Here is a 27860-nt window from a genome sequence, read left to right on the forward strand (position 1 = left end):
CGGAGTGTCTGGGCTTCGCCCGACTAATCTCCGAGGCTCCGTGAACCCTCGGCGGCGCACGGAGCTGGTAATTACGCCAAAGGCGCTTCGGTGGTGGCCCCAAGGGAATTTGAACCCGGGTCTCGGTGCAAACTTGGGTGCACATTAACCATTCGGCCGAACCCCTTGAGGTTGAGACCAATTATCCCCTGAAATGAATAAACACCTTCTTTGTCTATCATATTTGCTTACTCTCCACATTACCCTTTATTCGCCTCTCAATTGAAGCTCGAAACACCTCATTTCTAATTAAGATTTAGCCTTAACTAGGTCCGGTGTACTCTCAATCAAACCTAACAAGTTCACAACGACTACACTATTATAACCCTTAAAACTCCCTGATGCTAACTGTGCGCACCCGAATTTTATCTCATCGGGGCCCGCATGCGCGCGCCTAATGCAACGCGGTTTGGGAGTGTCCACCTTCTCGGGGACGCGAGATAGATGCACGTGAGAAGGAGTCGCCACTTGTCATTTTACGACCCGAAGGTCGAGGGCCGACAAGTTACTTGGGTCTAGGGGTACGGGGTACACCTAATTGCTAAGGTATATGGTCTGCGAAACCCGAGGTTCCAAATTCGAGAGTTCTGTTACATCCGAGCCTATATCTCACATGCCCTATCGGTACTCTAGCTTGTCTAGGCTTGCCATTTTAATTTAATTACCGCTTAATTAAGTTCCGCTCATTTTATGTGTTTTGACACCGTAAATTTGAAGAAACACTCCGACTGTCCACTCTCCGATCGTAATTCTTACATGAATAAATGTACAACATAAACCATTATATTGTTCTTTCAAATAATAAAATGCAAATTACAACAACTGAATCCCGGTCGGTTCACGTTGGTCATTATTCCACTCGTGCTCACTGTGTGGTTTGAAAAGACTGAAATTGAAATTAAGATGGGCGCTCAGTGTTTAGGGGATTAGACCCCGTGATCTACAATTGGGGAATTGGACCTTGTATGAATTGTATCCTAAATGATCGGGCTCGATCCGCATGACAAACAAGTGCAATAATGTAACAAATGGGCACAAATAAACAAACAATGGGGTTTTATTATTGTCGAATTTACGTGAATTAACCGATTATTAACCAGAGTATTTTGATATGCAAATCCTACCCTAAAGCAGACAAAGTGGGTACAGGATGTGAATCGATCAAGGATCGCCCCGGAAGGGTATTTCGCATTTGGTGTTATTTTCCGAGGACCTAACATACGTGGCGTCTATAGTCAAGTCTTATATTTGTGAGTTGCTTTTAGGATTGTTCTATGTTTGTGACACTATGGTTGTTACAAGTTATTACAGAACATGGATTCTGCCCGTAAATCCTAGAACCTAGTGCCTATCCTGCTATTGCCCGTTTTTGTTTTAACCAAGTACACAATGAGTTCGGTATTTGTACTTTGAGCCAATCCACCCAAACTAACTACCCGAGACTATGCTAGAATAACAAAAACTCGTCAGTCGGATAAAGCGGGCTATGCAGATGAACCTGCGCCTAGACAGGTAGCCCATCCCTACCTTGATACCGTAGTGTTTCTCTCATTCTAACCCTAGGGGTGTCGCTAAATTGCAAATAGACGATTTTGCCCTTGAAGTGAAAATTATTTTTGGAAAAGAGATACTACGCGGTATGGGCCACCTTGTTCTATGATCGGTGCTAACCGATTCCCTAGACCTTCCAGGGTTGTCAAGAACCCTAAAAAGCCGAAGAATCGATTAATCTATTTGGAAGTGATCTAAGAAGGACTTCCATGCCCCGACCTGAGTTTCCTGAAATCAGGTGAGGCCTCGAGTCAAGACGCGCAAGTCCTTCCTAGACGTCCATGTCACATCGAGCCACATGTCTCGGGTTTTGTAAAATTAAAAAGTTTTGAGAAGGGCACCAACACATGTTTGCAACCTACCGACGCGTGTTACCGGTTTATTACCAATTTGTGCAAAATTATTAGGGCTTGTCAGCACCCCATTTTGGCTCACCATTCCAAATAACGATATCAGCAATGGTTCAGACTATGACTTGAGCAAGAATACAGAAAACGGCTCGGCAGAGTAAGAAATCACTATTCATCCTCAAGTCCGCAAAATTGAGCATATGACATAGACATATGACAGAAGGACTCCAGGGGTCACAAAGGGTAACAAAGTGACTGAAGAGCTCAACAACGTCCAAAACCGGCATTTCCAGTGTACCACATGGACAATCCTATTTTCCGATAGATGAGCCATTATTGGACTTCAAAAATCCATATCAATGCCAAACAGATGAAAAGTGTCTTCAAGTGCATTTCGCAAATCATCTACTCTATACATAACAATTTTCTGTATACAGACAACTTTTCAGTGGAAGTCCAAAAATGCCGGTTTCTCGGATAAAAGTTAATTCCAAATATCAAATGCGGCTATGCCCCACAATCATACAGAGCACGAGCAATATTTCAGATTGTTTTTTGGAAGCCATACAGACACCCCGAATGACTTCTGAGCGACAAAATGGGCATACCCCTCTTCGGAAGAGCATAACCGGAGACTGGTCTGATGGAATAACGGCAAACGAAGGTGACCCTGTATTGCCCCAAAAACTCCAGCGGACAAACGCAATTGGGCAAATCAGACACAAAACCCTTCTCGGTTTCCCAAGTAACCTCCGAGGAGCACAAAAGGCCATTTTCAGTGGAAATCCATATCTGGAGGTTCTCTTTAGGGAAACTTGACACCGGATGCCTACCTTACACAGTGCTAGCCTTCTCAAGGCTCAATGTGGAATCGTCGGAATAAATCACATAACGCATCTAGCCCCCCCGAGCAGTACTTTAAAGGTCTCAGATGCACTTTTCATGTCCTTAGAGGGCCAATCTCAACAAATAGAGATCACAGTGATCTCCGGATTGCCCAAGCAACTCAGAAAGCAATCTGAGAAATCCAGTTTCGGACTGCTAAGACATCTTCGGCTCCATATTTGCATTACCGACTTAAGGGTCTTGCCCATGTAATTTGACAATTTATGTCAAAATGACTGACGTGGGATGCAGATACAAGATATGCTGTCAGAAGTGGATAACCTCGATCTGAATGCATAAAAGGAGTAAAACCGGCTTCCGAGCCTCATACAGACATTTGGCAATTTCTCACAGAAAATGCCAATCTTGGACTCATTAAATTCGTTTCCTCGCGTATATCGACAATTCGATGTTCAATTCAAACCACGAACTTTGAATACGCGACTAATCGAGACTCGAGCTTTTTCCCGGTTTTTTCCTCTTCGGTTGTGGGACACCACGGTTTGCCTAAGGATGGCCGAAATTTGCCAAGCCTTATCCTTTTCCATTCTTGCTCACTCTTAGCCCAAAATATCCAAGGAGTTTGAAGACAACACTCCAACTCTTCTTCAATGCCCATTAATACCCATTAATGCTTTGATCTCTTCTTCATTAATGCAAATGGAAGAGGATAGGGCAAGATATTTCCCTAATCAAACCGCCCCCCCTAAGCATGCCCACTAATGATGCTTTGTTTCACTAATTGTGTCATTAGGTTTGCCTATAAATTGCCAAAAGTGATTAAGTTAATCACTTCTCTTCTTGCACACTCTCTCAAAACTTTCTCCCTCAAGAAAAGCTCTAAACTCTATAACCAAAACCAGCAAGCTTCAACACTTCAAAATCAAGAGAGAAAAACCGAAGAAAACTCAAAAAAAGCTTTGAGTTTCTTAAGTCGGAAGCCGATGTTCATCATCCTGACTTAAGTTTAAAAATGCTCAAACTCCACGGACCACATGTTTTGGACCCAAGGAGTTCATTTATGAATTTAGATTTTTGGTTTGAAGTCATTTGCTCATCATTTCAAGTTGATTTCTTCATTTCGGGCGAAGACCGTGCTCTCGAGTGAATAGTACCCGCGCACAGCCACAGGTCCGCGCGCACGCCTGCCTATCGCGCACCATCGTGCCCTGCCCGCGCGCCAGACGTCCTTCCGTGCGGCTTTCCTTGCTCGAACGTGCATCCTTAACACCCGAGCCCTCTTCCAAGCGTTCAACCGAGTCACCGGACTCTCGAACACTTCCCCGACTCTTTCCTCGTATCCCGAGGCTAGGTAAAACATTCTCGACTTAGAGGAGTTAGGGCTTTTTATATTTTTGCATGGCTATGGAGTGATATGGAGTATATGACATATTCCATATGCAAGTTTATATTTTTATGCATTTTCACATTATGCCATGCATGTTCATCCTCGATTAACGTGCTAACATGTCGAGAAACGTTTGGATCGTCACTCAAAAGACCATCCCGACCCGAAACAAGCAAAAGAGCTCTCGGGTTTGCCTCAAGAAGAGGTGACCGAAGCTTGGCTTGCTTTCCTCGGGTTAAGATTGGCCTTCTTAGCCCGATCCAAGCTCGATTCCCGAGTTTCCTCATGTTTTTCTACGTGCATAAAGCCGGTATTGTTTTATCGATTCCATAAATAACATGTTTGTGCGTGTTTGCATGTTTGAATGTGTTAAACAAATCATGACAATACTGGCTTTTGTCAAAAATGTGTCATTTATCGTGTTTGTTGTTTGAGCATGCGAGAAATGATTCAAAACAAGACGTGGAAACCTCGTGGAACCTAATATGGGCCATGAGACTTCTCGGCTTTCTCCAATGAGAATTGGCCGAGAGTCTCATGGAGTTATTCGGGTTCCGTGAGGCTTCCTCCTCCCGTTTTAAGTCCGTTCTCGGATCCCGTGCAATTTACAAGCTTCTTTACATCAAGAACCTCTCATGAAATGTCTTTCAAGCAAAACATGCATGGATTTGAATATCGATGACTTATTTGGGTTCATTTAGTTATAAGGGTATTTTTGGTTATTTGACCAAATTATCCTCGATCCTTGTGAAACCATCTCGGTTATCAAATCACGAATCGTTTTCACAATTAATGCATTCGGCAATAACCTTGAGCATTAATTCCACGAACGGGTTAATCGGGACGCTCACACGATTAATTCATTCAATTTAAACAACTTTGCACGAATTGGACATTAATTTGTAACTCGCGTCGACGAATTACAAAATGGTGTTAATGCCCTTTTCAAAACCCTCATACTTTCAAATCCATATTGTGTTGTTTCCTTTTTTTGTAAACAAATTTTCAAATCAAGGGAAAGAACATCATTTTGTGATTTGGCGTCATCTTAGCATTGTTTAGGGTGTTAGTCGGGTATTCTGTATCGAAAATACAATTACCTGACTAATCATTTCACTCGACTTAACCAAATCCTAGAAAATGGTTAGGCGGAACTCTAGGTTCCAAATCTAGAGTCAAAATACTAGTTTTGATCAATTCAGTGGTAATTCAATGTCACAACACCGAATCATTGTAAAAGCAATCCACACACACGAGATTTGACTCTCCCTATCAAGTTCTCGAAACAAAGCTGAATGTAAAATGTTTGGCATGATTCTTTGCTTAGCATATGGCATTTGCTTGCAAAAACACCCATGGGTCAATAAACTTGCTAAGACATGTACATTTGACAGTAACAAACACTTTGTCTGTCATTAACATGTTACGTGTTACCTTTCTGCATCTGTTTGCCATGCAGGTCGAGCTTGATCCCTATGCCGAATAATATTAGGGTTCAACGACCTAATCATCGATTACAGGGTCCAACGCCCTATTCGGTGAGAGCGTGCATTGAATTTCAGTTTTTCGGTGTTTCCCTAAACTCACGGTGAATTAGAGTGGAATAATAACCGAACGCGAGTCGACTGGAATTCGGCCATTTGTAATTTGTATTTATTGTTTTCGAGAGCATTGTAAGGACTTTTATTTTGTACATTCATTCTGTAAGAATTCCAGTTGGTAAGCGAACGGTCCGAGAGTCGAATTAATCGAATCGGTTTAATGCTTGCCCAAAGGAAAGTAAATCCAAGAATTCGCGGTTCTGGTTCACGCAGGGATTCAACCTCCATGGATCGATGAACTGTAACGCAAGATTGTGAACCAACTCTCTGACATACGAGTTTACTTCTCTCTCGGCTTCTCAACCGACATCGTTTAGTTCACCGAATCTTCGGTGTCAAAACATGTGAGTCGAGTGTAACTTAATTCAAGCGGTAAATAATAAAACATGCAAGCCTAGCAAATCAGAGTACTGAAAGGGCGTGCGGGATATAGGCCCGCACGTAACATAAATCCCCGAACATAGATTTTCCGGTTCCGCACAGATCAATGCCTTAACAAAAAACTAGGCGTTCCATACCCCTAGACCCGGGTAACTTATCCGCTCTCGACCTACGGGTCGTAAAATGATAAGTGGCGACTCCTTTTCTCACGCGTGTCCGTCACGCGTCCCCACGGGAAGGTGGACACTCCCAAGCCGTGCGATCCAAAAACGCGCATGCGTGCCCCGACGAGAGTCCACATTCAGGTTCGTACAGGGTCGAGTGAGTTAATTAATCGCATGAACGTCTCGATTACCCCGTTAGTAGAATTATTGATTAAATTAATTAATGTTTTACCAAATGCTCTAAATTTTGTGGGTTTCAAACCGTCGAGCCGATCATTGATGGACCGTCCGATATGGATCCTAATTCCCGACCACCTTGGAATTTAAAAATTAATTTTAGGTCGAGTTTGCATGATTAAACCGATTCGTGTGAGGTTTCGATTAAAATGAGAAAATAAAACGTTTAAACACGGATCAAGAGCACATTATCACGTCAAATACGATAAACACACATATTTTACACAATCGGTGCCGTCATGATCACGATAAGCACATACAAACATACGCAAGCATAATATTAACGAAATTGATAAAACGGCACCGATCCATGAAAGCGGGAAAACACAAAAGAACACACATTGTCATGTTATATACACATAATTACTGAAACAAAAATATTTAAGCGGGGCACATGCGCTGTCGGTCGGGAATCCAAGTAGGAAAGGGTTGGGTATCTTTAGAAAATGTCCAGGGACTAAATTGAATAATTTTAAAAGAACAGGGACTGATTAGAAAATTCGGATAAGTTTCGGGGGACTGATTTGAAAATTCAATAAAAATTTAAGACTGTGTAAAAATTACTGAAAGTGACCAAGCACTTGTTTGAAACAGATTTGAAAGTTCAGGGGCTGATCTGAAAAATAAAAATGCTGCAGGGACCAAACAGAAACAACTTAAAAAGTTTTCGGGACTGGTTAAAAATTCTGGGAAAATTCAGGACGGTGTAAAAATTACTGAAAATGATCCGAGGCTTATTTGAAACGAATTTGAAAGTTCAGGGGCTGATTTGGAAAATAAAAATGCTGTAGGGACCAAACACAGACGACTTGAAAAGTTCCTTGGGATGATTGAAAAATTCTGGAAAATTCAAGGACTGATTGGAAAATGGTAAAAACGGCTGGGACTTGACTCAAAAGAGTTTTAAAACTCGGAATAGATCTGAAAAGGGCGAAAAATAGCCCCGGGACAAATCCGACCATGCACGCAACCCAATAACGCTCATTTCACATCATAACCATTCGAGCAAACATTAATATTCTGAAATAGAGCCCTAAATATGCCACTAAGTCGGTGATTTACCTAGTTCGGGAAGTTGAGGGGTGGTTCTGTAAAATAAATAAATAAAAATTTCGCCAGGCGAGTTACGCTGCTAGGGGAGGAGTGGGCCGAACTGGGCCAAACTGGGCCGGACGCAGGCTGGGTCGCTGCTGGATGCGGGCTGAGTTGCTGCTGGACTGGGCCACAGGCTGGGTTGTTGGGGCGATCTTGGGCGCGGGGGAGGGGGGGCGTAGGGCAGGGAGTGAGAGGTGAGCTAGAGTCCGGACTGGGAGCTGAGGGAGCCGAGAGGAGAAAGGGAAAGCTGGAGCCGATAGTTGTCCCCGCGAGAGAGAGAGCCCGAGCTGGGGGTTTTCGGGAGTTCGAGCTGAGAGTTTTTTTTTTTAGAATGAGCCAGTTGAGGGAGAGCGTGAGTTGTCCGAAAAAAATCGAGCTCCGAGCCTCCTCAGCTGTGGACGAGCTGCTGTTTTTTTAAAAAACCGAGAGAGAGAGAGAGAGTTGGTGTGCACGGGAGCGGTTGGCGTGTGCAGAGTGAGAAAGGACGACGGGAGTAGGTCGGAAGCAGGGCATGCGTGCGGGGTTCGGGTTTGCAGGCTCGGTGCAGGAGTCGTGGAAGGGAGGAAGAGGAGAAGAAGAAAAAGAAAAAAAGAAGAGGAAAAGAAAATGAAAAAAAGAAGAAGTACAGGAACGGGCGGGAGAAAGGAAAAAGAAGAAGGAAGGCCATGGTCAGAAGTCAGCAGTCTAACTTCTAACCGATTTTAAATTTTTTTAAAAAATTTAATTTAAACCTTTTTTCGATGCACGTAAAAATTGAAAAATCGTTTCTTCTTAATCAGACATCGGAAAAATAATTCGAGATCGCCATCGTGCTTAGAAAAATTCGTCGATCAATATTGTACGATAAAATGTTTTTCAGTCTCGAGTATTCGTCCCGGATTTTGAAAATTGACGCTGATGTACGCGAGATCCGAAGACGTCCCAAATAGTATTTTGCTTTTTCAAAAAATAGTAAATTGGCGTTAAATTGAGAAAATATCTTATTTCAAAGTCGTGAATACTCGAGTAATTAATTGAAAATACTTCCCTCACGGGTGGCAAAACGACGATTTTGCCCCTCTGGAGCCGGTGGACCAAAATTGGGTGCTGACAGCTTGCCCCTCTTTGGTTGCGTGCTCGGATAGAGGGTACAACCGAAGATTTCGAGAAGCACCCCGATTTGGCTCTGGCGCATATGACGACCTCTTCAATGGCCGTTATCCTCGTCACCTATGTGAGGAAGAGCGCTCGCGTGAAGCAAATGCGCTTCCATGAAGGAAGAATGCCTGCACGATGAAAAGCAGTGTATAGTCGAAAAGCGATTACATAATTGAAAGTGCTCGCATAATTGAAAAGCATTTGCGTAATTAAAGTGCGCGTTGTATAATGGAAAAGCAGGTTGCATAATTGAAAGTGCATTGCATAATTGAAAAACAGGTTGCATAATTGAAAAGCAGTTGCATAATTGAAAAGTGCGTGCATAATTGAAAAGCATTTACATAGTTGAGAAGTGCGTCTGCATAATCGAAAGTGCGTTGCATAATTGAAAATGCGTTGCACAATTGAGAAGCAGCTGCATAATTGAAAGAACGTTGCATAATTGAAAAGCACGTGCATAATTAAAAAGCAGTTGTATAATTGAAAAGTGCGTTGAAAAGTGCCTCTACATAATTGAAAATGCGTTGCATAATCGAAAATGCGTTGCATAATCGAAAAGCAGTTGCATGATTGAAAGAACATTGCATAATTGTAAAGCAGGTGCATAATTGAAAAGTAGTTGCATAATTGAAAGCGCATTGCGTGATTGAAAGTGCTTGCCTAATTGAAAAGCATTTGCATAATTGAAAGGTGTGTTGCATAATAGAAAGTGCTTAAAATTAACTGATTGCATAAAGTAAAATGCGGAGGATGGATGCGAATGATAAGAGTTGCGCGAGGCGCGAGAGGAGCGATCGCAGCCTGCTTGGCACTGTTGCCTGACTGAAGCATTGTTTAATGACTGTGTCGAGGTTACCCTAAGGATCCTCTTCTCGGGTTGAGATTGTCGCCCTTTGCGTGAGGCAGACATGCGTCCGTCAGGAAGAGACGTCCCTCGGGGTCTCAAGCACATACCTTATGCACTGGAAAATAAGAACTAACAGCGGTTGTTAGTCATGCGGTACAGCCATAGTGAAGATGTGTAAAGAAGTCTAAGTAACGATGTTTCGGGGGATTAGACTAGGTGGCCGTTTGAAGGGGTGGCCATGACCCGAATAGACTTTTATTTTTGACTGGAAAAGAAAAGGCCTTTTCACGGAACAGGCATGACCCGCAAAATTTTTACATATAGGTAAAAGGAGGGATCTTTAGGATCCTCTGAATTAAGGATACAACGATTTGATCCCCTTTCGAGGCGCGCCTCGAGCTCAGAGAGTCGAAGAGAGCCGCTTGCGTCGAGGGCTGCCAAACCACTACTAGCTGTAGCTTCACGTGGAGTACCGCTGTTCTTTCGTGGTCAAGCCGATGATTGCCCCTAATTTTTGCCTAGGTCGCAAGACGCGTGATGATATAGCGGAGTATTTTTATTTTATTTTTCTCACATAATTGCTCACCTTTTGCCACAATCGCCCGTTCGGGTTAGCTCGCACCTCTCGGTTCCTCTGACTTTTGCCTAGACTGCCCTTTGCGAGTTTTCAGCCTAGCAAGGAATTGATTTGTACGCTCCTTTTGCCACGACTCCCCTTTGCGGGATTTTAAGCCAAGCCCCTCGTTCCTTAACTTTTTGCCTAGGTTGCCTCAAGGAGGTTTTCGACCTATCGGGAAAATTATTCTTTTTCTCTCTGAAGTATTCTTAGACGAGAAGGGTTGAATGGACAGGGCACGTGTATAGATAATAGAAAATATGATGAGGTGACCTAAAGGAAAATAGAGGAAGATAAGGGTCTGGAGGGTGACCTGAAGCTTACGGGAATACAAAGAGACCGCCGGATGACAAAGAGGGCTATCAGGGGTAGTACTTCTTGAAAGCGTCGGCATTGACCGGGAGCGCGTTTTCGGTCTCGTCCATGTCGCTTAAGATAATTGCCCCTCCGGAGAAGACTTTCCTGACGACGAAAGGCCCATCATACTTGTACGCGAACTTACCCCGAGAATCAGGCGCAATGTGCAGCACCTTTCGCAAGACGAGATCACTGGGGCAGAACTCGCGATGGCGAACCCTTGCATTGAACGCTCGGGCCATTCTTTGTTGGTAGCATTGACCGTGACAGAGTGCTGTTAGCCTTTTCTCGTCAATGAGATTGAGCTGCTCGTAGCGCTGCTTCGCTCACTCTGCTTCTTCGAGCTTGGACTCGGCGGGGATCCTCATGGAGGGAATCTCCACTTCGATTAGGAGGGCTGCTTCCATGCCGTAGACTAGGGAGTACGGAGTTGCCCCAGTTGAAGTGCGGATAGATGTTCGATATGCTAAGAGCGCGAAAGGGAGCATCTCGTGCCAATCCTTGTAAGTCACCGTCATTTTCTCGATGATTCTCTTGATGTTTTTGTTCAAAGCCTCCACCGCACCATTCATTTGGGGACGGTATGGCGTGGAGTTGCGATGGTGTATTTTGAATCACTCACAAAGCTCGTCGATGATCTTGTTATTCAGGTTCTTGGCATTGTCGGTGATGATTGTCTCGGGGACTCCATATCGGGCGATAATGTCACGCTTAAGGAAATGTGCCACGACATTTGTGGTGATCGAAGCGAGTGTTATGGCCTCAATCCACTTGATGAAGTAGTCGATTGCCACCAAAATGAACAGATGTCCGTTGGATGCTTTGGGATTGATAGGGTCGATCACATCGATGCCCCCACATTGAAAAGGGCCACGGGGCAGCCATCGGGTGTAACTCGTTGGGGGGTGCTTTGATCTGACCGACGTAAACCTTGCACAAGTGGCAGTGTCTGATGTGTTTGGCGCAGTCGGCCTCCATAGTGGACCAGAAGTAACCCAGGCGCATGAGTTTCTTGGTGAGCATGAGACCGCTCATGTGGGGGGCGCAGCTCCCTTCGTGTATCTCTCCCATGAGGCGTTGTGCCTCGGTTTCGTCAACACACCGGAGTAGTGTCGCGTCGAAGGAACGACGATAGAGAGTCTCTCTGCTCAGGAAGTAATGTGCTGCAAGTCGCCGAAGTGTTTTCCGGTCCCGACGGTTGGAAAATGTGGGGTATTGGCCGGTTTGCAGAAAATGCTTGATGTCTTCGTACCATGGTTGTTCTTCGGTCACCTCCATTGTGTCGTAGTAAGCCGAGCCTTTGGCAATCTCGATCTCGAGTGACTCGATAAGGTTTTCTTTTGTGATGCTCACCATTGATGCTAGTGTTACGAGTGCGTCTGCAAACTGGTTCTTGATGTGTGGCGTGTATGTAAACGAGATTTTCTTGAAGTTCTCCGCCAACTCCTCGAGATACTCGTGATATGGTACTAGCTTTGCGTCCTTCGTCTTCGATTGTCCCAGTGTCTGGAAGATTGTGAGCATTGAATCCCTGAACACCTCCAGCTCCTTCACCTTGAAATTGATCGCCGCCTGTAAACCAAGGATGCTTGCCTCGTATTCGGCCACATTGTTGGTGCAGGGGAAATCGACTTTTGCTGCAATAGGGTAATAGCGTCCGTCCGGGGATATCAACACTGCGCCGATACCAGAACCGGTGGAATTTACTGCGCCGTTGAAATACATCTTCTATGCGGGTTTATCCTCCACACCGTCTACTTGGAGGATCCCTTCATTTGGAAAGTCGGAATTGATTGGGGTGTCGTCCTCGATTGGGAACTCCGCTAGGTGATCTGCAATTGCTTGCCCCTTAATCGACGTGCGGGAGACATATTCGATGTCGTACTCAGTTAGCCGGCACCGCCACTTTGCAATATTCCTCATGGAGGACGGACTGCCGAGCAAGCACTTCAGGGGATCTGCCTTTGACAGCAAATGGATGGTGTGGTAGAGAGTGTATTGCCGGAATCTCTGCATGATCCATACTAGTGCGCAGCATAACTTCTCGATCTCCGGGTAGTTGGACTCCCCTTCTGTAAACTTCTTACTCAAATAATAAATGGCGTGTTCTATGTGCGTGGACTCGTCCTCTTGTCCCAACATGCACCCCAAGGATTGTCGGCGTACTGTCAGGTAAAGGATGAGAGGACGACCCGGTGTAGGTGGGACCAACACCAGCGGTTGAACTAAGTATGCCTTGATGGTGTCAAAGGCTTTCTGACATTCGTCGTCCCACTTAACCGTTGCATTTTTGCGAAGCAAGCGGAAGAGAGGTTGACATTTATCCGTCATGTTTGCAATAAATCGCGCGATGTAGTTCAGCCGTCCCAAGAAGCTTCGTACTTGGCGTACCGTCGATGGAGGTGGCAACTCCGTGATCGACCTCGATGCCTTTTTCACTGACTACGAACCCTAGCAGTTTCCCTGACTTAGCGTCGAATGTGCACTTTGCCGGGTTAAGTCGGAGCTTGTATTTCTTGAGGCGGTCAAAGAGGCGCTTTAGGTTGACGAGGCGATCTTTTCCTTCCTTCGACTTGGCGATCATGTCGTCAATGTAGAGCTCGATTTCCTTATGCATCATGTCGTGGAAGAGTATGACCATAGCCCGCTAGTAGGTTGCCCCGGCATTTTTGAGACTGAAGGGCATAACCTTGTAGCAAAACGTGCCCCACATCGTAATGAAAGTCGTCTTGGTCTTATCTTCCTCGGCCATTCGAATTTGAAACTCATTGTCGGCGTAAGTGTTGTTGCTTGGGCGAGAATCTCTCAGTGTCGAGCGGGAGGAAATGCCTGACTATTGAGGAGTCCAGACCTGGCATGTCAGTGTAGGACCAAGCAAAGACCTCTTGGTACTCTTTGAGGAAATCAATCATCCGAACTCGCTATGTAGGATCGAGGCCCGTCCCGAACTTTAGGATGCGCGGTTCTTCTCCCGTACCTACATTGATTTCCTCTGTCGGCTCAACTGAGGTGAGTTGGTGGTCTTCGAGGCGGTGCAGACTCTCTTCGATCTCGGGCACTTAGTCATTCTCGTCAAGCCCTTCCTCGAAGTATATGGGTTGGGGCTTTTCGAGACGTTCCTCGGAGAGGTTCGAGTCGATGCATTGATGATTCAGATTCGAGTAGAGCCTGGAAGTAAAAGCGATTTGTCTTAGAAATTTGAAGCGGTGCGAATAAGTAAGAGAGAAGGAGAGCATAAACACAAGAATTCAAAAGGTACGAAGGGATTTCATTAATGATGTGAGCTTGAGCCATAATAAAACCTCTCTTCCGTCGCGTGGCTTATGGCATTGCCTACGCGCGGGGAAAGATCGTATACAAAGACGTCCTTACACATCGGCGACTACAGCCGAGTAGCGCGGGACTGAGGTCCAATTGTTGAGTTCCTCATTCTCCTACGCAAGGCGGATGTAGGCCCCTGAAGGAATCTCCTCGGTGACGGCATTGATGGCTAGCATAGCAACGGACGAGAATGAATTAAGCTGCACTCGGCTCGCACGTTTTGACACCGGAGATTCGGTGAATTAAACGATGTTGGTTGAGAAGCCGAGAGAGAAGTAAACTCGTATGTCGGGGAGTTGGTTCACAATCTTGCGTTACAGTTCATCGAACCATGGAGGTTGAATCCCTGCGTGAACCAAAACTGCAAAATCTTGGATTTACTTGTGTCTGGGCAAGCATTAGACCAATTCAATTAATTCGACTCTCGGACCGTTCGCTCACCGACTGGAATTCTTACAGAACAAATGTACAAAATAAAAGTCCTTACAATGCTCACGAAAACAATAAATACAAATTACAAATGGCCGAATTCTAGTTGACTCGCGTTCGGTTATTATTCCACTCTAACTCACCGTGAGTTTAGGGAAAAGACCGAAGAACTGAAATTCAATGCACGCTCTCACTGAATAGGGCGTTGGACCCTGTGAGTGTTGATTAGGGCGTTGGACCCTGTGATCATTGATTAGGGCATTGAACCCTAATATTATTCGGCCTAGGGATCAGGCTCGACCCGCATGGCAAACAGGTGCGGAAAGATAACACGCAACATGTTAATAATAGACAAAGTGTTTGTTATTGTCGTGTTTACGTGAATTAACAAATTATTAACCCAAGGGTGTTTTTGCAAGCAAATGCCATATGCTAAGCAATCAAACACGTGCCAATGTTTTAGCATTCGGCTTTGGTTTAAAACTTGAAAAGGAGAGTCAAATCTCATGAGTGTGGATTGCTTTTACAGTTTGTTCTGTATTGTGACACTGAATTTTCACTGAATTAGCCAAACTCGTATTTTGACTCTAGATTTGGAATCTAAAATTCCTCCTAACCATTATCTAGTGTTTGGTTAGGTCGAGTGAAAGGTTAATCAGCATTTTGCATGTTTTCTGACAGAGATAACCGTTCTAGTTACCCAAGTCTATGTTAGGATGACAGAAACTCATCAGTTAGATAAGAAAAGGCTATGCAGATGAACCTGCACCTGGACAGGTAGCCCGTTCTTATCCCGTACTGCAGTGTTTCTGTCATGCTAACCCTAGGGGTGTCGCTGAATTGTGAAAAGACGATTTTGCCCTTTATTTGAAAATTGTTTTCAGAAAAGGGGAAACATCGTAGTGCGAGCCACCTCGGCTTGTAGCTGGTGTCGACCAATTCCCTGGATTGTCCAGAGTTGTGCAAGAACCCAGAAAAAGCCAAAGAACCGGTCGATCTGCCTGGAAGTGATCTAAAAAGATCTTCTGTATCCTGACCTGAGTTACTTGGAATTAGGTAAAAACTCAAGTTGAGACACAGAAGCCCTTTTTAGATGTCCATGCTACATCAGACTGCGTGTTTCGGGTTTTGAAATTGATAAGTTTGAGAAGGGCACCAACATCATTTGACAACTCATCGACGCGAGTTATCAGTTAATGGCCAATTCGTGTGAACTTTATCAGTATGAAGTGGGTTTAATCATGTGAGCGTCCCGATTAACCCGTTCATGAAATTAATGCTTAAGGGTTGTGCCGAATGCATTAATTGTAAAAACGATTCGTGACTCGGCGACCAAGACGGGTCAAGAAAGACCGAGGATGATTCGGCCAACGATGGCCGAAACACCCTTTGGTCCTAATAGGGTCGAAAGGGTCTCCGAATTGGGAATCCATGCATATTTTGGTTTGGAAAGACATTTCATGTGAAATTCTCAATGTAATTGAACTTGCAAATTACACGAAATCCGAGAACGGATTTAAAACGGGAAGAGGAAGCCTCATAGAACCCGAATAACTCCATGAGACTCTCGGCCTATTCTCCTTGGAGAAAGCCGAGAGGTCTCATGGCTTGTATTTGGTTTCACGAGTTTTCCCCGTCTTGTTTTGAATCGTTTCTCGCATGCTCAAACATCAAGCATATTAAATAACATGATTAAACGAAAGTCGGTATTATCATGATTTATATAACACATTCAAACATGCAAACATGCACAAACATATTATTTAAGGAATCGATAAAACAATACCGACTTCATGCACGTGAGAAAATACGATGACACTCGGGAATCGAAGTTGGATCGGGTCAAGAAGATCGTTCCTTGCCCGAAAGGAGCAAGAGAGCATTCGGTCACCTCCCTTGGAGGGAAACCCGTGAGCTCTTTGCCTTTCCCGGGTCGGGATGTTCTTCCCGACTACGAACCAAGTGTTTCCCGACATGCTAGCATATAAATCAAGGATAAATATGCATGATATAACATGAAAAATGCATAAAGATTAAAACTTGAAGATAAAACATACATAAAAACCCTTATAACTCCATAAATGCGACGAGAATGTGAAAGTCCTAGCTCCTCTAAGTCGAGAATGGTCATACCTAGTCCCGAGATGCGGGATGGTACCTTCAAGAGTCGGGTTGGACCGTTGATGGGTCGGGTTTGGGCTGTTTTCCGTTGAACAGACCCGAATGGCACCAAACAGACCCGGCTGGAATACTGGACAGACCCGACTGGCACAAGTCGGGTCAGACGTCGCCACGGAGGCTCCCGATGGAATTTTGAGGCAAGGTCGGCGGCCTTGGGTAGCCAAGGGACCCCTCTAGGTGACCGTGGTGGTCGTTTGTCGAAAAGGGTCACGGATCGACCCAATATACAAGAAAACCGAACAGACAGTCAGAAACGCCGGCCCGACTGAGCAGTTTTCGGGTTGGAATTCATAACGGTGGATTCCGATGGAATTTTTGAGCAAGGTCGGTGGCGCCCGTCTCCTAACGAACCCCCGGAGGTGTTTGATGGGTTTTGAAAGTTCATACCGACTCGAAAAGGTGAGAAAACAAGGTTGGAAGTTTTGACCCAGCTGGGCCAAAACTGTGCTCGATTCTGTACTGAGCTGATTCTCTAACTTAGAGGCTTCAAACTTGAAATCTAAGCTCGGAAATGGATAGAGGGGGTCGAAAACATGTAGGATATGAAGTTTGGTGAAGTTTGGATTTAAGTTGGGATGGATTCCGACTTAAGTCTTGAGTGTTTTGCTTGGTTTTTGGATGGTTCTTGCTTGCTGCGATTTTGCTGAAGTTCTTGGGAGGTTGAGAGCATTTGTTTGAGTAAGAAATGCTAGAGAGAGAGTACTTGAAGGTGTCTCCTTAGCTTAATCACTTTGGAGCAATATATAGGCAAAGTTAATGAGCAATTAAGTGAAGAAAAGCTTGGTTAAGGCAAGGCTTAGGGAGATCCGAATTTTCTAAGCAAGATAAGGATGAATGTCATCCAAGTATTCTTCATGGAGAAGAGTTAAGAGCATTGAATGCATGGATGGTGATGGTTGAGTGCAAGAATGAGAAAGCTAGATATTTTGCATGCAACTTGGCTAGCTTTGTCTTGAGCAAAAGGGAAGAAAATGTCGTGGGTCCCGCTTGGGTTGGAGTTGAGTCGGGAGGAAAGCTCGAATCTCGATTGATCGCGCATTCGAAGCTCGTGGTTCAAATTGAACGTCTAATTGTCGATATACGTGAGAAAACGGATTTAATGAGCCCAAGATTGACACTTTTCGTGGAAAAATGCCTCAGGTCCGTATGAGGCTCGAAAGCCGGTTTTGCTCATTATAGGTGACCAGAGCGAAGTTGTCCGCTTCTGATAGCATATCTTGTGTCTGCATCTCACGTTGGTCATTTTGACATGAATTGTCAGACAACGTGAACAATTGACCCTTAACCCGATAACGCAAACGTGGAGCCGGAGATGTCCTAGGAGGTCGAAACTGGATTTCTCAGATTGTTTTCTGAGTTGCTTGGGCGCTCCGGAAATCACTGTGATCTCTGTTTGTCGATATTGGATCTCTAAGGACTTGAAAAGCGCATCTAAGACCTCTAAAGCACTGCTCGGGAGGTCTAGATGAGTTGTGTGATTCATTCCGACGATTCCACGTTGAGCCTTGGGAAGGCTAGCATTGTGTAGGGTAGGCACCTAGCGTCAAGTTTCCGTAAAAAGGACCTCTGGATATGCATTTCCACTGAAAATGGCCATTTATGCTCTTCGGATGTTACTCAGGAAACTGAAAAGGGTTTTGCTGTCTGATTTGCCCAATTGCATCCGTCCGCTAGAGTTTTCAGGGCAATGAAGTATGAACTTCGTTTGTCGTAATTTCGTCAGACCAGTCTCCGGTTATGCATTTCCGAAGAGGAGCATACCCGTTTTGTCACTCGGAAGTCATTTGAAGTGTTTGTGTGGTTTCCAAGAGACAATCTGAAGCATTGCTCATGTTCTGTATGCTTGTGGGGCATGGCCGTATCTGACATTTGGAATTAACTTTTCTCCAGGAAAACGACATTTTTGGACTTCCACTGAAAAGTTGTCTGTATACAGAAAGTTGTTCTGTATAGAGCAGATGATTTGCAAAATGCTTTTGAAGACACTTTTCATCTATTTGGCACTGATGCGGATTTTTGAAGTCCAATATTAGCTATCTTTCGACAATCAAGCGAATTATCGGAAAATAGGCTTGTTCGTGTGATATACTGAAAATGTCGGTTTTGGATGTTGTTGAGCTCTCTAGTCACTTCGTTGCCTTTTGGTGACCCTTGGAGTCTTTATATTGCTTGCACATGTCATCCACTTGATTTGGCTAACTTGAGGATGAATAGTGATTTCTTGCTCCGTCGAGCCTTTTTCTGTATTCCTGCTCAAGTCATAGTTTGGACCAATGCTGATAATGTAGTTTGAGTTGGTGAGCCAAAATGGGGTGCTGACACTCGCCCTTAACGGTAATGAGCTTATCTTCAGCGATGAACTTAAGCTTCTGATGCAGAGAAGAGGGGAGAGCGCCTGCTGAATGGATCCACGGCCTCCCGAGCAACAAGCTGAAGGCGTTCGGGATGTCGAGGACCTGGAAGGTGACACTAAACGAGCAAAGGCCTACTTCGATCAGGAGATCGATTTCTCCGTTCACTTCCCTCCTTGAGCCGTCAAAGGCCCGAACCGCCGTTTTGCCCGGCTTGATCCGGCTCATGTCCACATTCATCTGTTTGAGGGTGGAGACAGGCAACACATTAAGGGCTGAGCCGTTGTTGATCATGACTCGACCAATTATGAACCGGTTGCACTTGCAGACGATGTGCAATGCCCGTGTGTGCTTGTACCTCTCGGAGGGAAGCTCGTCGTCTAAGAACGATATATTACTGGAGAAAATGGAGCTCACTGTTTCCTCGATCATGTCCGGGGCTATCTCCTTTGGGACTTGGGCCGAGGTGAGGACCTTGAGAAGAGCTTCCCGGTGTGGCTCAGAGCTCAGTAGTAAGGCCATGAGTGAAATGTGGGTCGGAGACTTGCCCATCTGCTCGACTATCTTGTATTCACTCGCCTTAATAACCTTCATAAAGGCTTCTGCTTCCTCCTCCGTCACCTTCTTTTGCGGGATTGGCGCGGCCAACGGGGTGACTTCGAGAGCTGTAGCAGGGGCTTTCCCCTTGTTCGTGGCTGCCGGGTTCTCGTATAACCGTCCTAAACGTGTCACCCCTATGACGCTCATTTGCTGCTCAAGATTGGCAACGCCGCCCTCGTAGTTCCAAGGCACCCGATTGTCCTGATATGGCTCCCTCGTGGGAACCTCGATGACGAATGGGGCGGATGCAACTGCAACTTCCGTCGGGACGTACTCGATGATAAAGGGGACCAAGACCTGCTCCTTACTCTCCTCTTCTCCCTTGGCGCATATACTGATCATGTTGATAGTGGGCCCCGAGCTTGACCCATGATCAGGGAAAGGATTGGCATGTACGTTAGGCGGCTTCACTGCATTGAAGGCGATCGCATTCTTCTCGACCAACTCCTGGATCTTATCCCATAGTTGCCAGCAGTTGTTGAGGGTATGGCCGGGAGCTCCCGAGTGATACTCACATCGCAAGTTTGGGTTTTGTGCCGCCAGGTCGAAGTTGGGGCCAAGTGCCACCGGTTTGATCAAGCCACTAGCGAGAAGCTGTCGGAATATGTAAGAGGGGGAACCGGCAAGGGTGAGAACTGTTTCCGTTGTCGAGGCTGACTCACGCCCACCTGCTGACCCTTCGGGGCCGGGGCCCGTTGTGTCGGCTGAGGAGTTCTCGAAGCCGGGGGTCTATTCTGTTGGGCCGAAGGAGGGGCAGGAGCGTAGTTGTGGACATACTGCTGCGGCAGTGCAGAATAATACACTTGTTGTGCCGGATGTTGTTGGTGGTGGTGCGCAGGAGGCGGGGTGTATGATTGAGTGGACTGTGGTGGGGGGGCTTGGTACCCTGGGTTGACGGCATTGACGAACGCGTCATTCGCTTTCTTGTTTCTTGTGAAGGAAGTCCCAACCGCTGCCTTTTTCGAGGACTCCCCCTCTTTCTTCTAGGTTGAACCCTCGATTCTCCCGAGCCCAATGCCCATGTCGAGCTTCTTCCCAGCATCAATAAGGCTAGAGAATGAGGATGTGTGGGCTAATAGGTGCACGTAATAAGCCCCTTTGAGGGTGTAGTGAAATAATTGGATCTATTGCGCTTCGCTGATCGGGGGGACATGTTTTGCCACTGCAGCCCGCCACTTTGCCGCGTAGGCTTCGAAACTTTGACCCTTAGTCATTTCGGTTGTATTGAGCTCCAAAAGAGTCGGGGGTGTCTCCGCACAGTACCTGTACTGGTCGATGAATTTGCTCGAGAGGTCCGCCCAAGTGGGGATGTCCGTAGCTTTCAGTGACATGTACCAATCGAGAGCTGCCCCCGTTAAACTGTCCCGGAATGTATGGATGATGAACTCCTCGTAGTCCCAATACGACAACATCTTTCCTCTATATCGACGGAAATTATGACGAGGGTCGGTTATGCCATCGTACCTCTCGAATTCAGGAACCTTAATCTTCGGGAGTAGCCGCATACCCGGGAAAATGCTCCAGTCGCTATCGCCGGCATCGGTGTGGGAGTTATCTGCTTGTAAGGCCCTGATGTTTTCTTCTAATCTTTTCAGTCTTTACTCTTGCTTGGTCTCCCTCTCCGGGATGTCCGGAGCTTGGAATGGGAAAGGCTCAGACATGTGAGCAGGAGCGTGAGGGTTTGGTACCGGAAAGACCATCGGCGGAGGAGCTGCATAGATAGGAGCCGGAGCTGGTATGGACATCGGCGGCAGTGCAAACGTGGTTGGGTCCGACAGTGGAGGAGGAATGGCCGTCGAGAAGGTCGTTGATGGGGGAGGGATGTTGGCCGAGTGGCCCGTCGGTGCGTACATTGCGGGCGCTTCAATACCTTTCGGAGCATGGGTCGGCGGGACCCAGGGGTTTGGATCGACCGTTGGCCCGTACCCCGGAGGCGGAGTAGAGTTCGAGGAGGTGCGGGTTAGAGCTCTAAGCAAGGCCATGAGCTCGGCCATGTCGGCGGCCATCTGGTTGACCGTGCCTTTCAGTGTAGTAATGTCGCCTTCCAGTGCGACAATGCGGGCCGAACCATCAGTAGAGGCGGACGGCGCTTGGGCCTCCGGCGTTGGGATTGGTGGTGGAATTTCTCCTAAGTGTGCCGAGGGTGCGTCTGCAAGGGTTGGTGGTGGCAGTGCTTGAGTCATGGGCGGTTGATAATAAACCGGCGTCGGTGGAGTGTTTTCCTCGAAACTAGCGGGTGGTTGTTTTGCGCCATCCTCAATTGCTGACGAGTAGGATAACGGTGCGATGCCAGTTATGGTTACCTGTATCAACAAGTGTGTAAATTGCAGCCCAAACGAATTACGTTTAAAATAAAATGTGTGGAATAATAAATAAGGGGATACATGCATGAGATGCATGGATTTGAAAACTAATGCGTCACTCGCATTGATTCGACAAGGTTTCAAGATACAATGCAATTTTTTTTAAAAAACAAGCCCTCAGTCGTGCTTCCACCGCACTCGGGGTGCGAGAGACTACTGCCGTGGAAAGCACCGATTCAGGTGAGGACCTGGTGGAGGCGTCTAACCTAAGGGTTGTGTGGACCTCCACGGGCCCTCTTCTTGGACCTCTCCAGGGAGACATTCGCTTGTGCCAACTCCTGTTCGCGCCTCTGTAACTCGGGGCAGGCCTGGGCGAGCTCTCTCTGTAATTATCGTTGATCCACAAGCTGCTCGTCTTTCTCTGCGACTTCCCAGTGAAGACGGTCTCTCTCGGCCCTGAGGTTATCGAGCTCGGCTTGGATAGCCGTATCAGGGGCAGGGAATGTCCTAGATGGTCCGCCGACTTCGGCTTGTGGAGAGTTAGCGGGATCTTCGTGTGCTGGAGGACCCATCGATAAAAGCGAAGGACACATTCGTCAGTGGCCTGGAAATCTTGTTCCTCGAGGGTTGGATGCTCGGGGAAATACGAACGCTCGATAACCACGGCTCGCCACGCGTCCAAAACCCGTTCGATGTCACTTTGGCGATCCACAGATGTTTGATCCTCTCGCCAAGTGTGTTCGAATCTAGCCTGTGTCGTGTCCCTGGGGACTGTTTGCAAGCTGCCAAACTACCTCATCACTCGCCCTGGAAAATATGTGGTGGACCCCGCATGGCTCATGAGTGGGACTCCGTTAAAATCAGGGCATCTAAGGGCCGCGGATCTGGGTGGCATCCACGCGGCTCGCCACTTAAACCTCCTAGGTGATATTTCGCGAAAACTTTTAATCCACTCGGAAACCTTGCGTTCTTCCACACGCATCAGAGATAATAACTGCGAAATGATCGACCCCGAGCGACTAAAAAACAAGACTGGCCTTACGAGGCAGAAAGGGTTTGCATGGCTTTGAAGCCAAATTTGTAAGAGGATTAGGGACCCTCTCAACCTACGATCAGCTGTTCGTGTGACGCGGTCGAGGGACCGAATAGTCTCAGCCACTAGGCCTACCTCATACTCGCGGCCTCCGACCACTTGGAGGACAACGCTAGCTAAAGCTGCGTCTATACGATCAGCTGTGCGAGGGAATAAAAGAGTTCCAAAAATCAAAAGTAAAACTACATGACACAAATTCTTTTGAAAAAGATCCCCTTGGACCTCGCGTGCTTGTGAATCGATAAAACAGAGTAGTTTCGCAGTTATTATCTCGGTACCGCCGAAATATGCGAGCTCGGCGTGCAGCGAAGACCTTTGCACCCCGAGTAAGCGCGAAACAAAGGCCGGTCGAGTAGTTCGGAGATTGGGCTCTATAATACCGAGGGCGACAGCGGTCCGACTGATGAGGGTCCTGTATTCTTCGATAGTGGGCGCGAGCTCGGTGCCCTGGATGTTGAAGACGGCGTGGATCGAATCCCAAAACATCACGGCTGCTCCAAGAAAATTTTAGTCTACTCGACAAGTGGACAATAGAGGCACATCTCCGATGAAGGTAGTGATGTAGTCCCGATCAATTTGGTGCAGACTTATCCATATGCGGTTGATTCCGTCGAGTGGTGGTGTGACCTTATCGAGGCGCGGGAAGGAGGCCGAGCGCGACATCCCTTACCAAGATGAAAGGAAGATCGGCTTAGGACTTATCAATGCAAGTGACACCCTAATTTTGAAAATTACATGATGTATGCATGCGGAAATGTAAATGCCCACGGCATAATTAAATTACAAGGTGTATGTACATGTCTCTCGAAATGGGAAAAGACTCAAGTGGCTCGTAGGCCGACTCAATGGACTGTTGTTGAAGTCGAGTTGGAGGCTGGCATAGAGGTTTAGCACGATGCATGGTTTCGATAATACAAGAACCGTTCTACTTAGGGATGGGGGTCCCCGACTTAAGGGTGTCAATTCCTTGAAATCGAGCGGGATTCTTTTCAAGGCCTAAGCGGCAGTCGAACTGCGCGCCGTACCCCTACTTCGAACCTCTATCTAACCTATGCTCCTATTACAGGTCGTGGGACGCGACCCATAGGTACCTAGAAGCTAGTATGATATGCAATGCGTGGGAGAGAAATAAAAATATGTAAAGTAGATAAGCGAAAAATAGCGGAAAGCGATAAATAAACAAGCAAACAAAGCAAGCGAGAACGAGCCCGAACCCTCTAAGTGTCCCCAGTGGAGTCGCCAAGCTCTGCGCACCCAAATTTTATCACGTCGGGGCACGCATGTGCGCGCCTAAATGCAACGCGGCTTGGGAGTGTCCACCTTCTCGGGGATGCGCAACGGACGCACGTGAGAAGGAGTCGCCACTTGCCATTTTACGACCCGAAGGTTGAGGGCCGGCAAGTTACCTAGGTCTAGGGGTACAAGGTACACCTAATTGCTAAGGCATATGGTCTGCGAAACCCGATGTTCCGAATTCGAGGATTCTGTTACATGCGAGCCTATATCTCACGTGCCCTCTCGGTACTCTACCTTGTCTAGGCTTGCCATTTTAATTTAATTACCGCTTCATTAAGTTTCGCTCATCTTACGCATTTTGACACCGTAAATTCGAAGAAACACTCCGACCGTACACTCTCCGACAGGAATTCTTACATGAATAAATGTACAACATAAACCCTTACATTGTTCTCTCAAATAAATAAAATACAAATTACAACTGAATCCCGATCGGTTCACGTTCGGTCATTATTCCACTCGTGCTCATCGTGTGGTTTGAAAAGACTGAAATTGAAATTAAGATGCGCGCTCAGTGTTTAGAGGATTAGACCCCATGATCTACGATTGGGGCATTGGACCCTGTATGAATCGTATCCTAAAGGATCGGGCTCGATCCGCATGACAAACAAGTGCGATAATGTAACAAATGGGCACAAATAAACAAATATTCAGAAATGGAGCCCTAAACATGCCACTAAGTCGGGGATTTACCTAGTTCGGGAAGTTGAGGGGTGGTTCTGTAAATAAAAATAAATAAATAAATAAAAATTTCGTCGGGCGAGTTGGGCTGCTCGGGGAAGACTGGGCCGAACTGGGCCAAATTGGGCTGAACTGGGCGGACGAAGGCTGGGCCGCTGTTGGACGCGAATTGAGCCGCTGTTGGACTAGGCCGAACCGCTGCTGGACTAGGCCTCAAGCTGGGTTACTGGGGCGGTCTTGGAGGGGCGAGGCGTCGGGCAAGGAGTGAGCGGTGAGCTGGAGGCCGGACTGGGAGCTGAGGGAGCCAAGAAGAGAAAGGGAAAGCCGGGGGTGAGTCACGGGTCAAGCTGAGGGAGTCGTCCTCGCGAGAGAGAGAGCCCGAGCTGGGGGTTTTCGAGAGTTCGAGCTTAGGGTTTATTTCTGGAGAATGAGCCAGCTGAGGGAGAGCGTGAGTTGTTCGAAAAAAATCGACGAGCCTCCTCAACTGTGGACGAGCTGCGGTTTTTTTTTCAAAACTGAGAGAGATAGTTGGCGTGCACGGGAGCGGTTGGTGTGTACAAAAGGAGAAAGGATGACGGGAGCAGGTCGGAAGCAGGGCATGCGTGCGGGGTTCGGGTTTGCAGGCTCGGTGCAGGAGTCATGGCAGGGAGGAAGAGGAGAAGAAGAAAAAGAAAAAAAGAAAAGGAAAAGAAAAAGAAAAGAAGAAGAAGTACAGGAACGGGCGGGAGAAAGGAAAAAGAAGAAGGAAGGCCATGGTTAGAAGTCAGCGGTCTGACTTCTGACCGGTTTTAAAATTTGTATTTAAAATTTAATTTAATTTAATTTTTTTTTCGACGCGCGTAAAAATTGAAAATTCCTTTCTTCTTAATTGGACGTCAGAAAAATAATTCGAGACTACCATCGTGCTCAGAAAAATTCGCTGATCAATATTGTACGATAAAATGTTTTTTAGTCTCGAGTTTTCGTCCCGGATTTTGAAAATTGATGCCGATATACGCGAGATCCAAAGACGTCCCAAATAGATTTTGTTTTTTCCAAAAAATAGTAAATTGGAGTTAAATTGAGAAAATGTCCTATTTCCGAAAGTCGTGAATACTCGAGTAATTAATTGGAAATACTTCCTTCACGAGTGGCAAAACGATGATTTTGCCCCTCTGGAGCCGGTGGACCAAAATTGGGTGCTGACACTAACAAACCCACCGGACTTCATTCAAGATAAGAGGGTCAGCATGTCTTTCCCAACGCGTATCTGTAAAATCCGAAAATTTGTACGATGAAAATCGATAAATACAGAAGAATTTCCATACAGATGAGGAACATTCAGGAAATTACAAATTCCGATAGACAAGTAAAAATCCCAATAAAATGCCACAGTTCCACCGCCATTATGATCTGTAAAATAACTTAGAGAATATATATTTGGGGTAAGCTTGACGCCCAGTGATTAACCACAATTTTAACTAGCCGGATCATAACACGGATTCAGTAATATCATAAAAATATCGTGGAGGCCTATAGAACTCAGATCATCCATGTGCCTCTTCCCAGTTCTCGAGTACAGTAGTGGCTCCATATTGGTAGCCTCGCTACTCCAAGTAGCCCTTTCCTACTCTTCAATTTACGACTGGCTCGGGGCACCACAAGACTTACCAATTTCCATCAATCTTAGTCCACATCTCAAAACCTTACAAAATCATTCACAAATATCGTAATCGGTCGTAGAAAAATACATGTATGATTCGAAACATTAACATGGTAATGACATTGCAATTCTAAAAATACTGATATAATGATAATAAAAGTACTAGTTTAAGAATAGGTTACTCTCATTGATCCCCCGAATACCAAAACAAACATATTCACTCTCGACCTCTCTAGTTCCTCTTAATCTATCATACTCAGTAAGTTGAATTTTGCAAATGGAATGAGATGGTCAAGAATGAAGAAATGCAAATTTAAAGAACATGATAAAGGCAGTGGCAGAAACGCAAAGCATACACATGTGAGCTCTGTTCGAGATGTCTCGCATTAAGCCCGAAAGATCCGAACAATTGAAGACCCGGTAGGTGGCGACGAGATCGGTCTAAAAGAGAAGAGGCGAAATATTTCCTATTTTCTAGGGATTTCGTTGTATCTGTTGAATATTTAAAGAGTGAAATATTCCTAGGAGATATTAGGGGTTGTTTTAGGATGTCTTTAGATTATTTAAAAGGGGAAATATCTATATCTCAAAGGGAAGATTATTCTAGAGGGATTTAGAATATTTTTGAGATATGGGGTCTTGTATCTATATACAATGAGTGAATCTTGTACTCAAAGATACAACATTGCGAGGAATGGTAAGTGTTGGGTGAGATTTTTCGGGAACTCTCCCGAGAATATTTTTTTTATATAACTCTAGGGTTTTAGAGTGAGAAAGGTAAGAGAATTGAGAGGTCGACAAAGACTCTTCTCGGTGAGTTTCGCGTCGATAAGGGAGCTTGGGAAACACGAGTGATATCTTGGTTGTAATATCCAGTTTTTCGGTCTAGTGGATACTCTTTCTCTGCCCGTGGATGTTTCCCTCCGTTTGAAGATTTTACTACGTATGTTTGGTGTCGTTGTATGGACCCGTATATTGACTCTCGTTGGGGCCCGCATGCGCGCTTTTGGATCGCGCGGCTTGGGAGTGTCCACCTTCCCGGGAATGCGTGACGGACACGCCTGAGAAGGACTCGCCACTTATCATTTTACAAGCCGAAGGTCTAGGGCCGATAAGTTACCCGAGTCTAGGGGTATGGAATACCTAGTTTTGCTAAGGCATTAGTCTGTGCGGAACCGGAAAGTCCAAGTTCGGGGGTTTTCGTTACGTACGGGCCTATATCCCGCACGCCCTTTCGGTACTCTAGTTTGCTAGGCTTGCAATTTCATTTCATTTACCGCGTGAATTAGGCTACGCTCGGCGTACACGTTTTGATACCAGAAATTCGGTGAACTAAATGATATCGGTTGAGAAGC

General features: G+C 46.0%; 2 protein-coding genes across 2 annotated transcripts; both read right to left on the bottom strand.

Annotated features, from left to right (window-relative positions):
* Positions 1-11222: 11222 nt before the first annotated feature.
* On the bottom strand, positions 11223-13249 carry LOC116193802. Its single transcript, XM_031522546.1, has 4 exons — positions 13000-13249; positions 12367-12860; positions 11861-12180; positions 11223-11580 (listed from the first exon to the last, which is right to left on the bottom strand). The coding sequence occupies exons 1-4, from the start codon at positions 13247-13249 to the stop codon at positions 11223-11225; spliced, it is 1422 nt and encodes a 473-aa protein (XP_031378406.1).
* Positions 13250-21088: 7839 nt separating this feature from the next.
* On the bottom strand, positions 21089-23372 carry LOC116193803 (extensin-like). Its single transcript, XM_031522547.1, has 3 exons — positions 23267-23372; positions 22962-23026; positions 21089-21793 (listed from the first exon to the last, which is right to left on the bottom strand). Exons 1-3 carry the CDS (start codon positions 23370-23372, stop codon positions 21089-21091), a joined length of 876 nt encoding a protein of 291 aa, XP_031378407.1.
* Between the last annotated feature and the right edge of the window lie 4488 nt (positions 23373-27860).

This window comes from Punica granatum, chromosome 2 (genome assembly GCF_007655135.1).
Source record: "Punica granatum isolate Tunisia-2019 chromosome 2, ASM765513v2, whole genome shotgun sequence".
Taxonomy (NCBI): Eukaryota; Viridiplantae; Streptophyta; class Magnoliopsida; order Myrtales; family Lythraceae; genus Punica; species Punica granatum.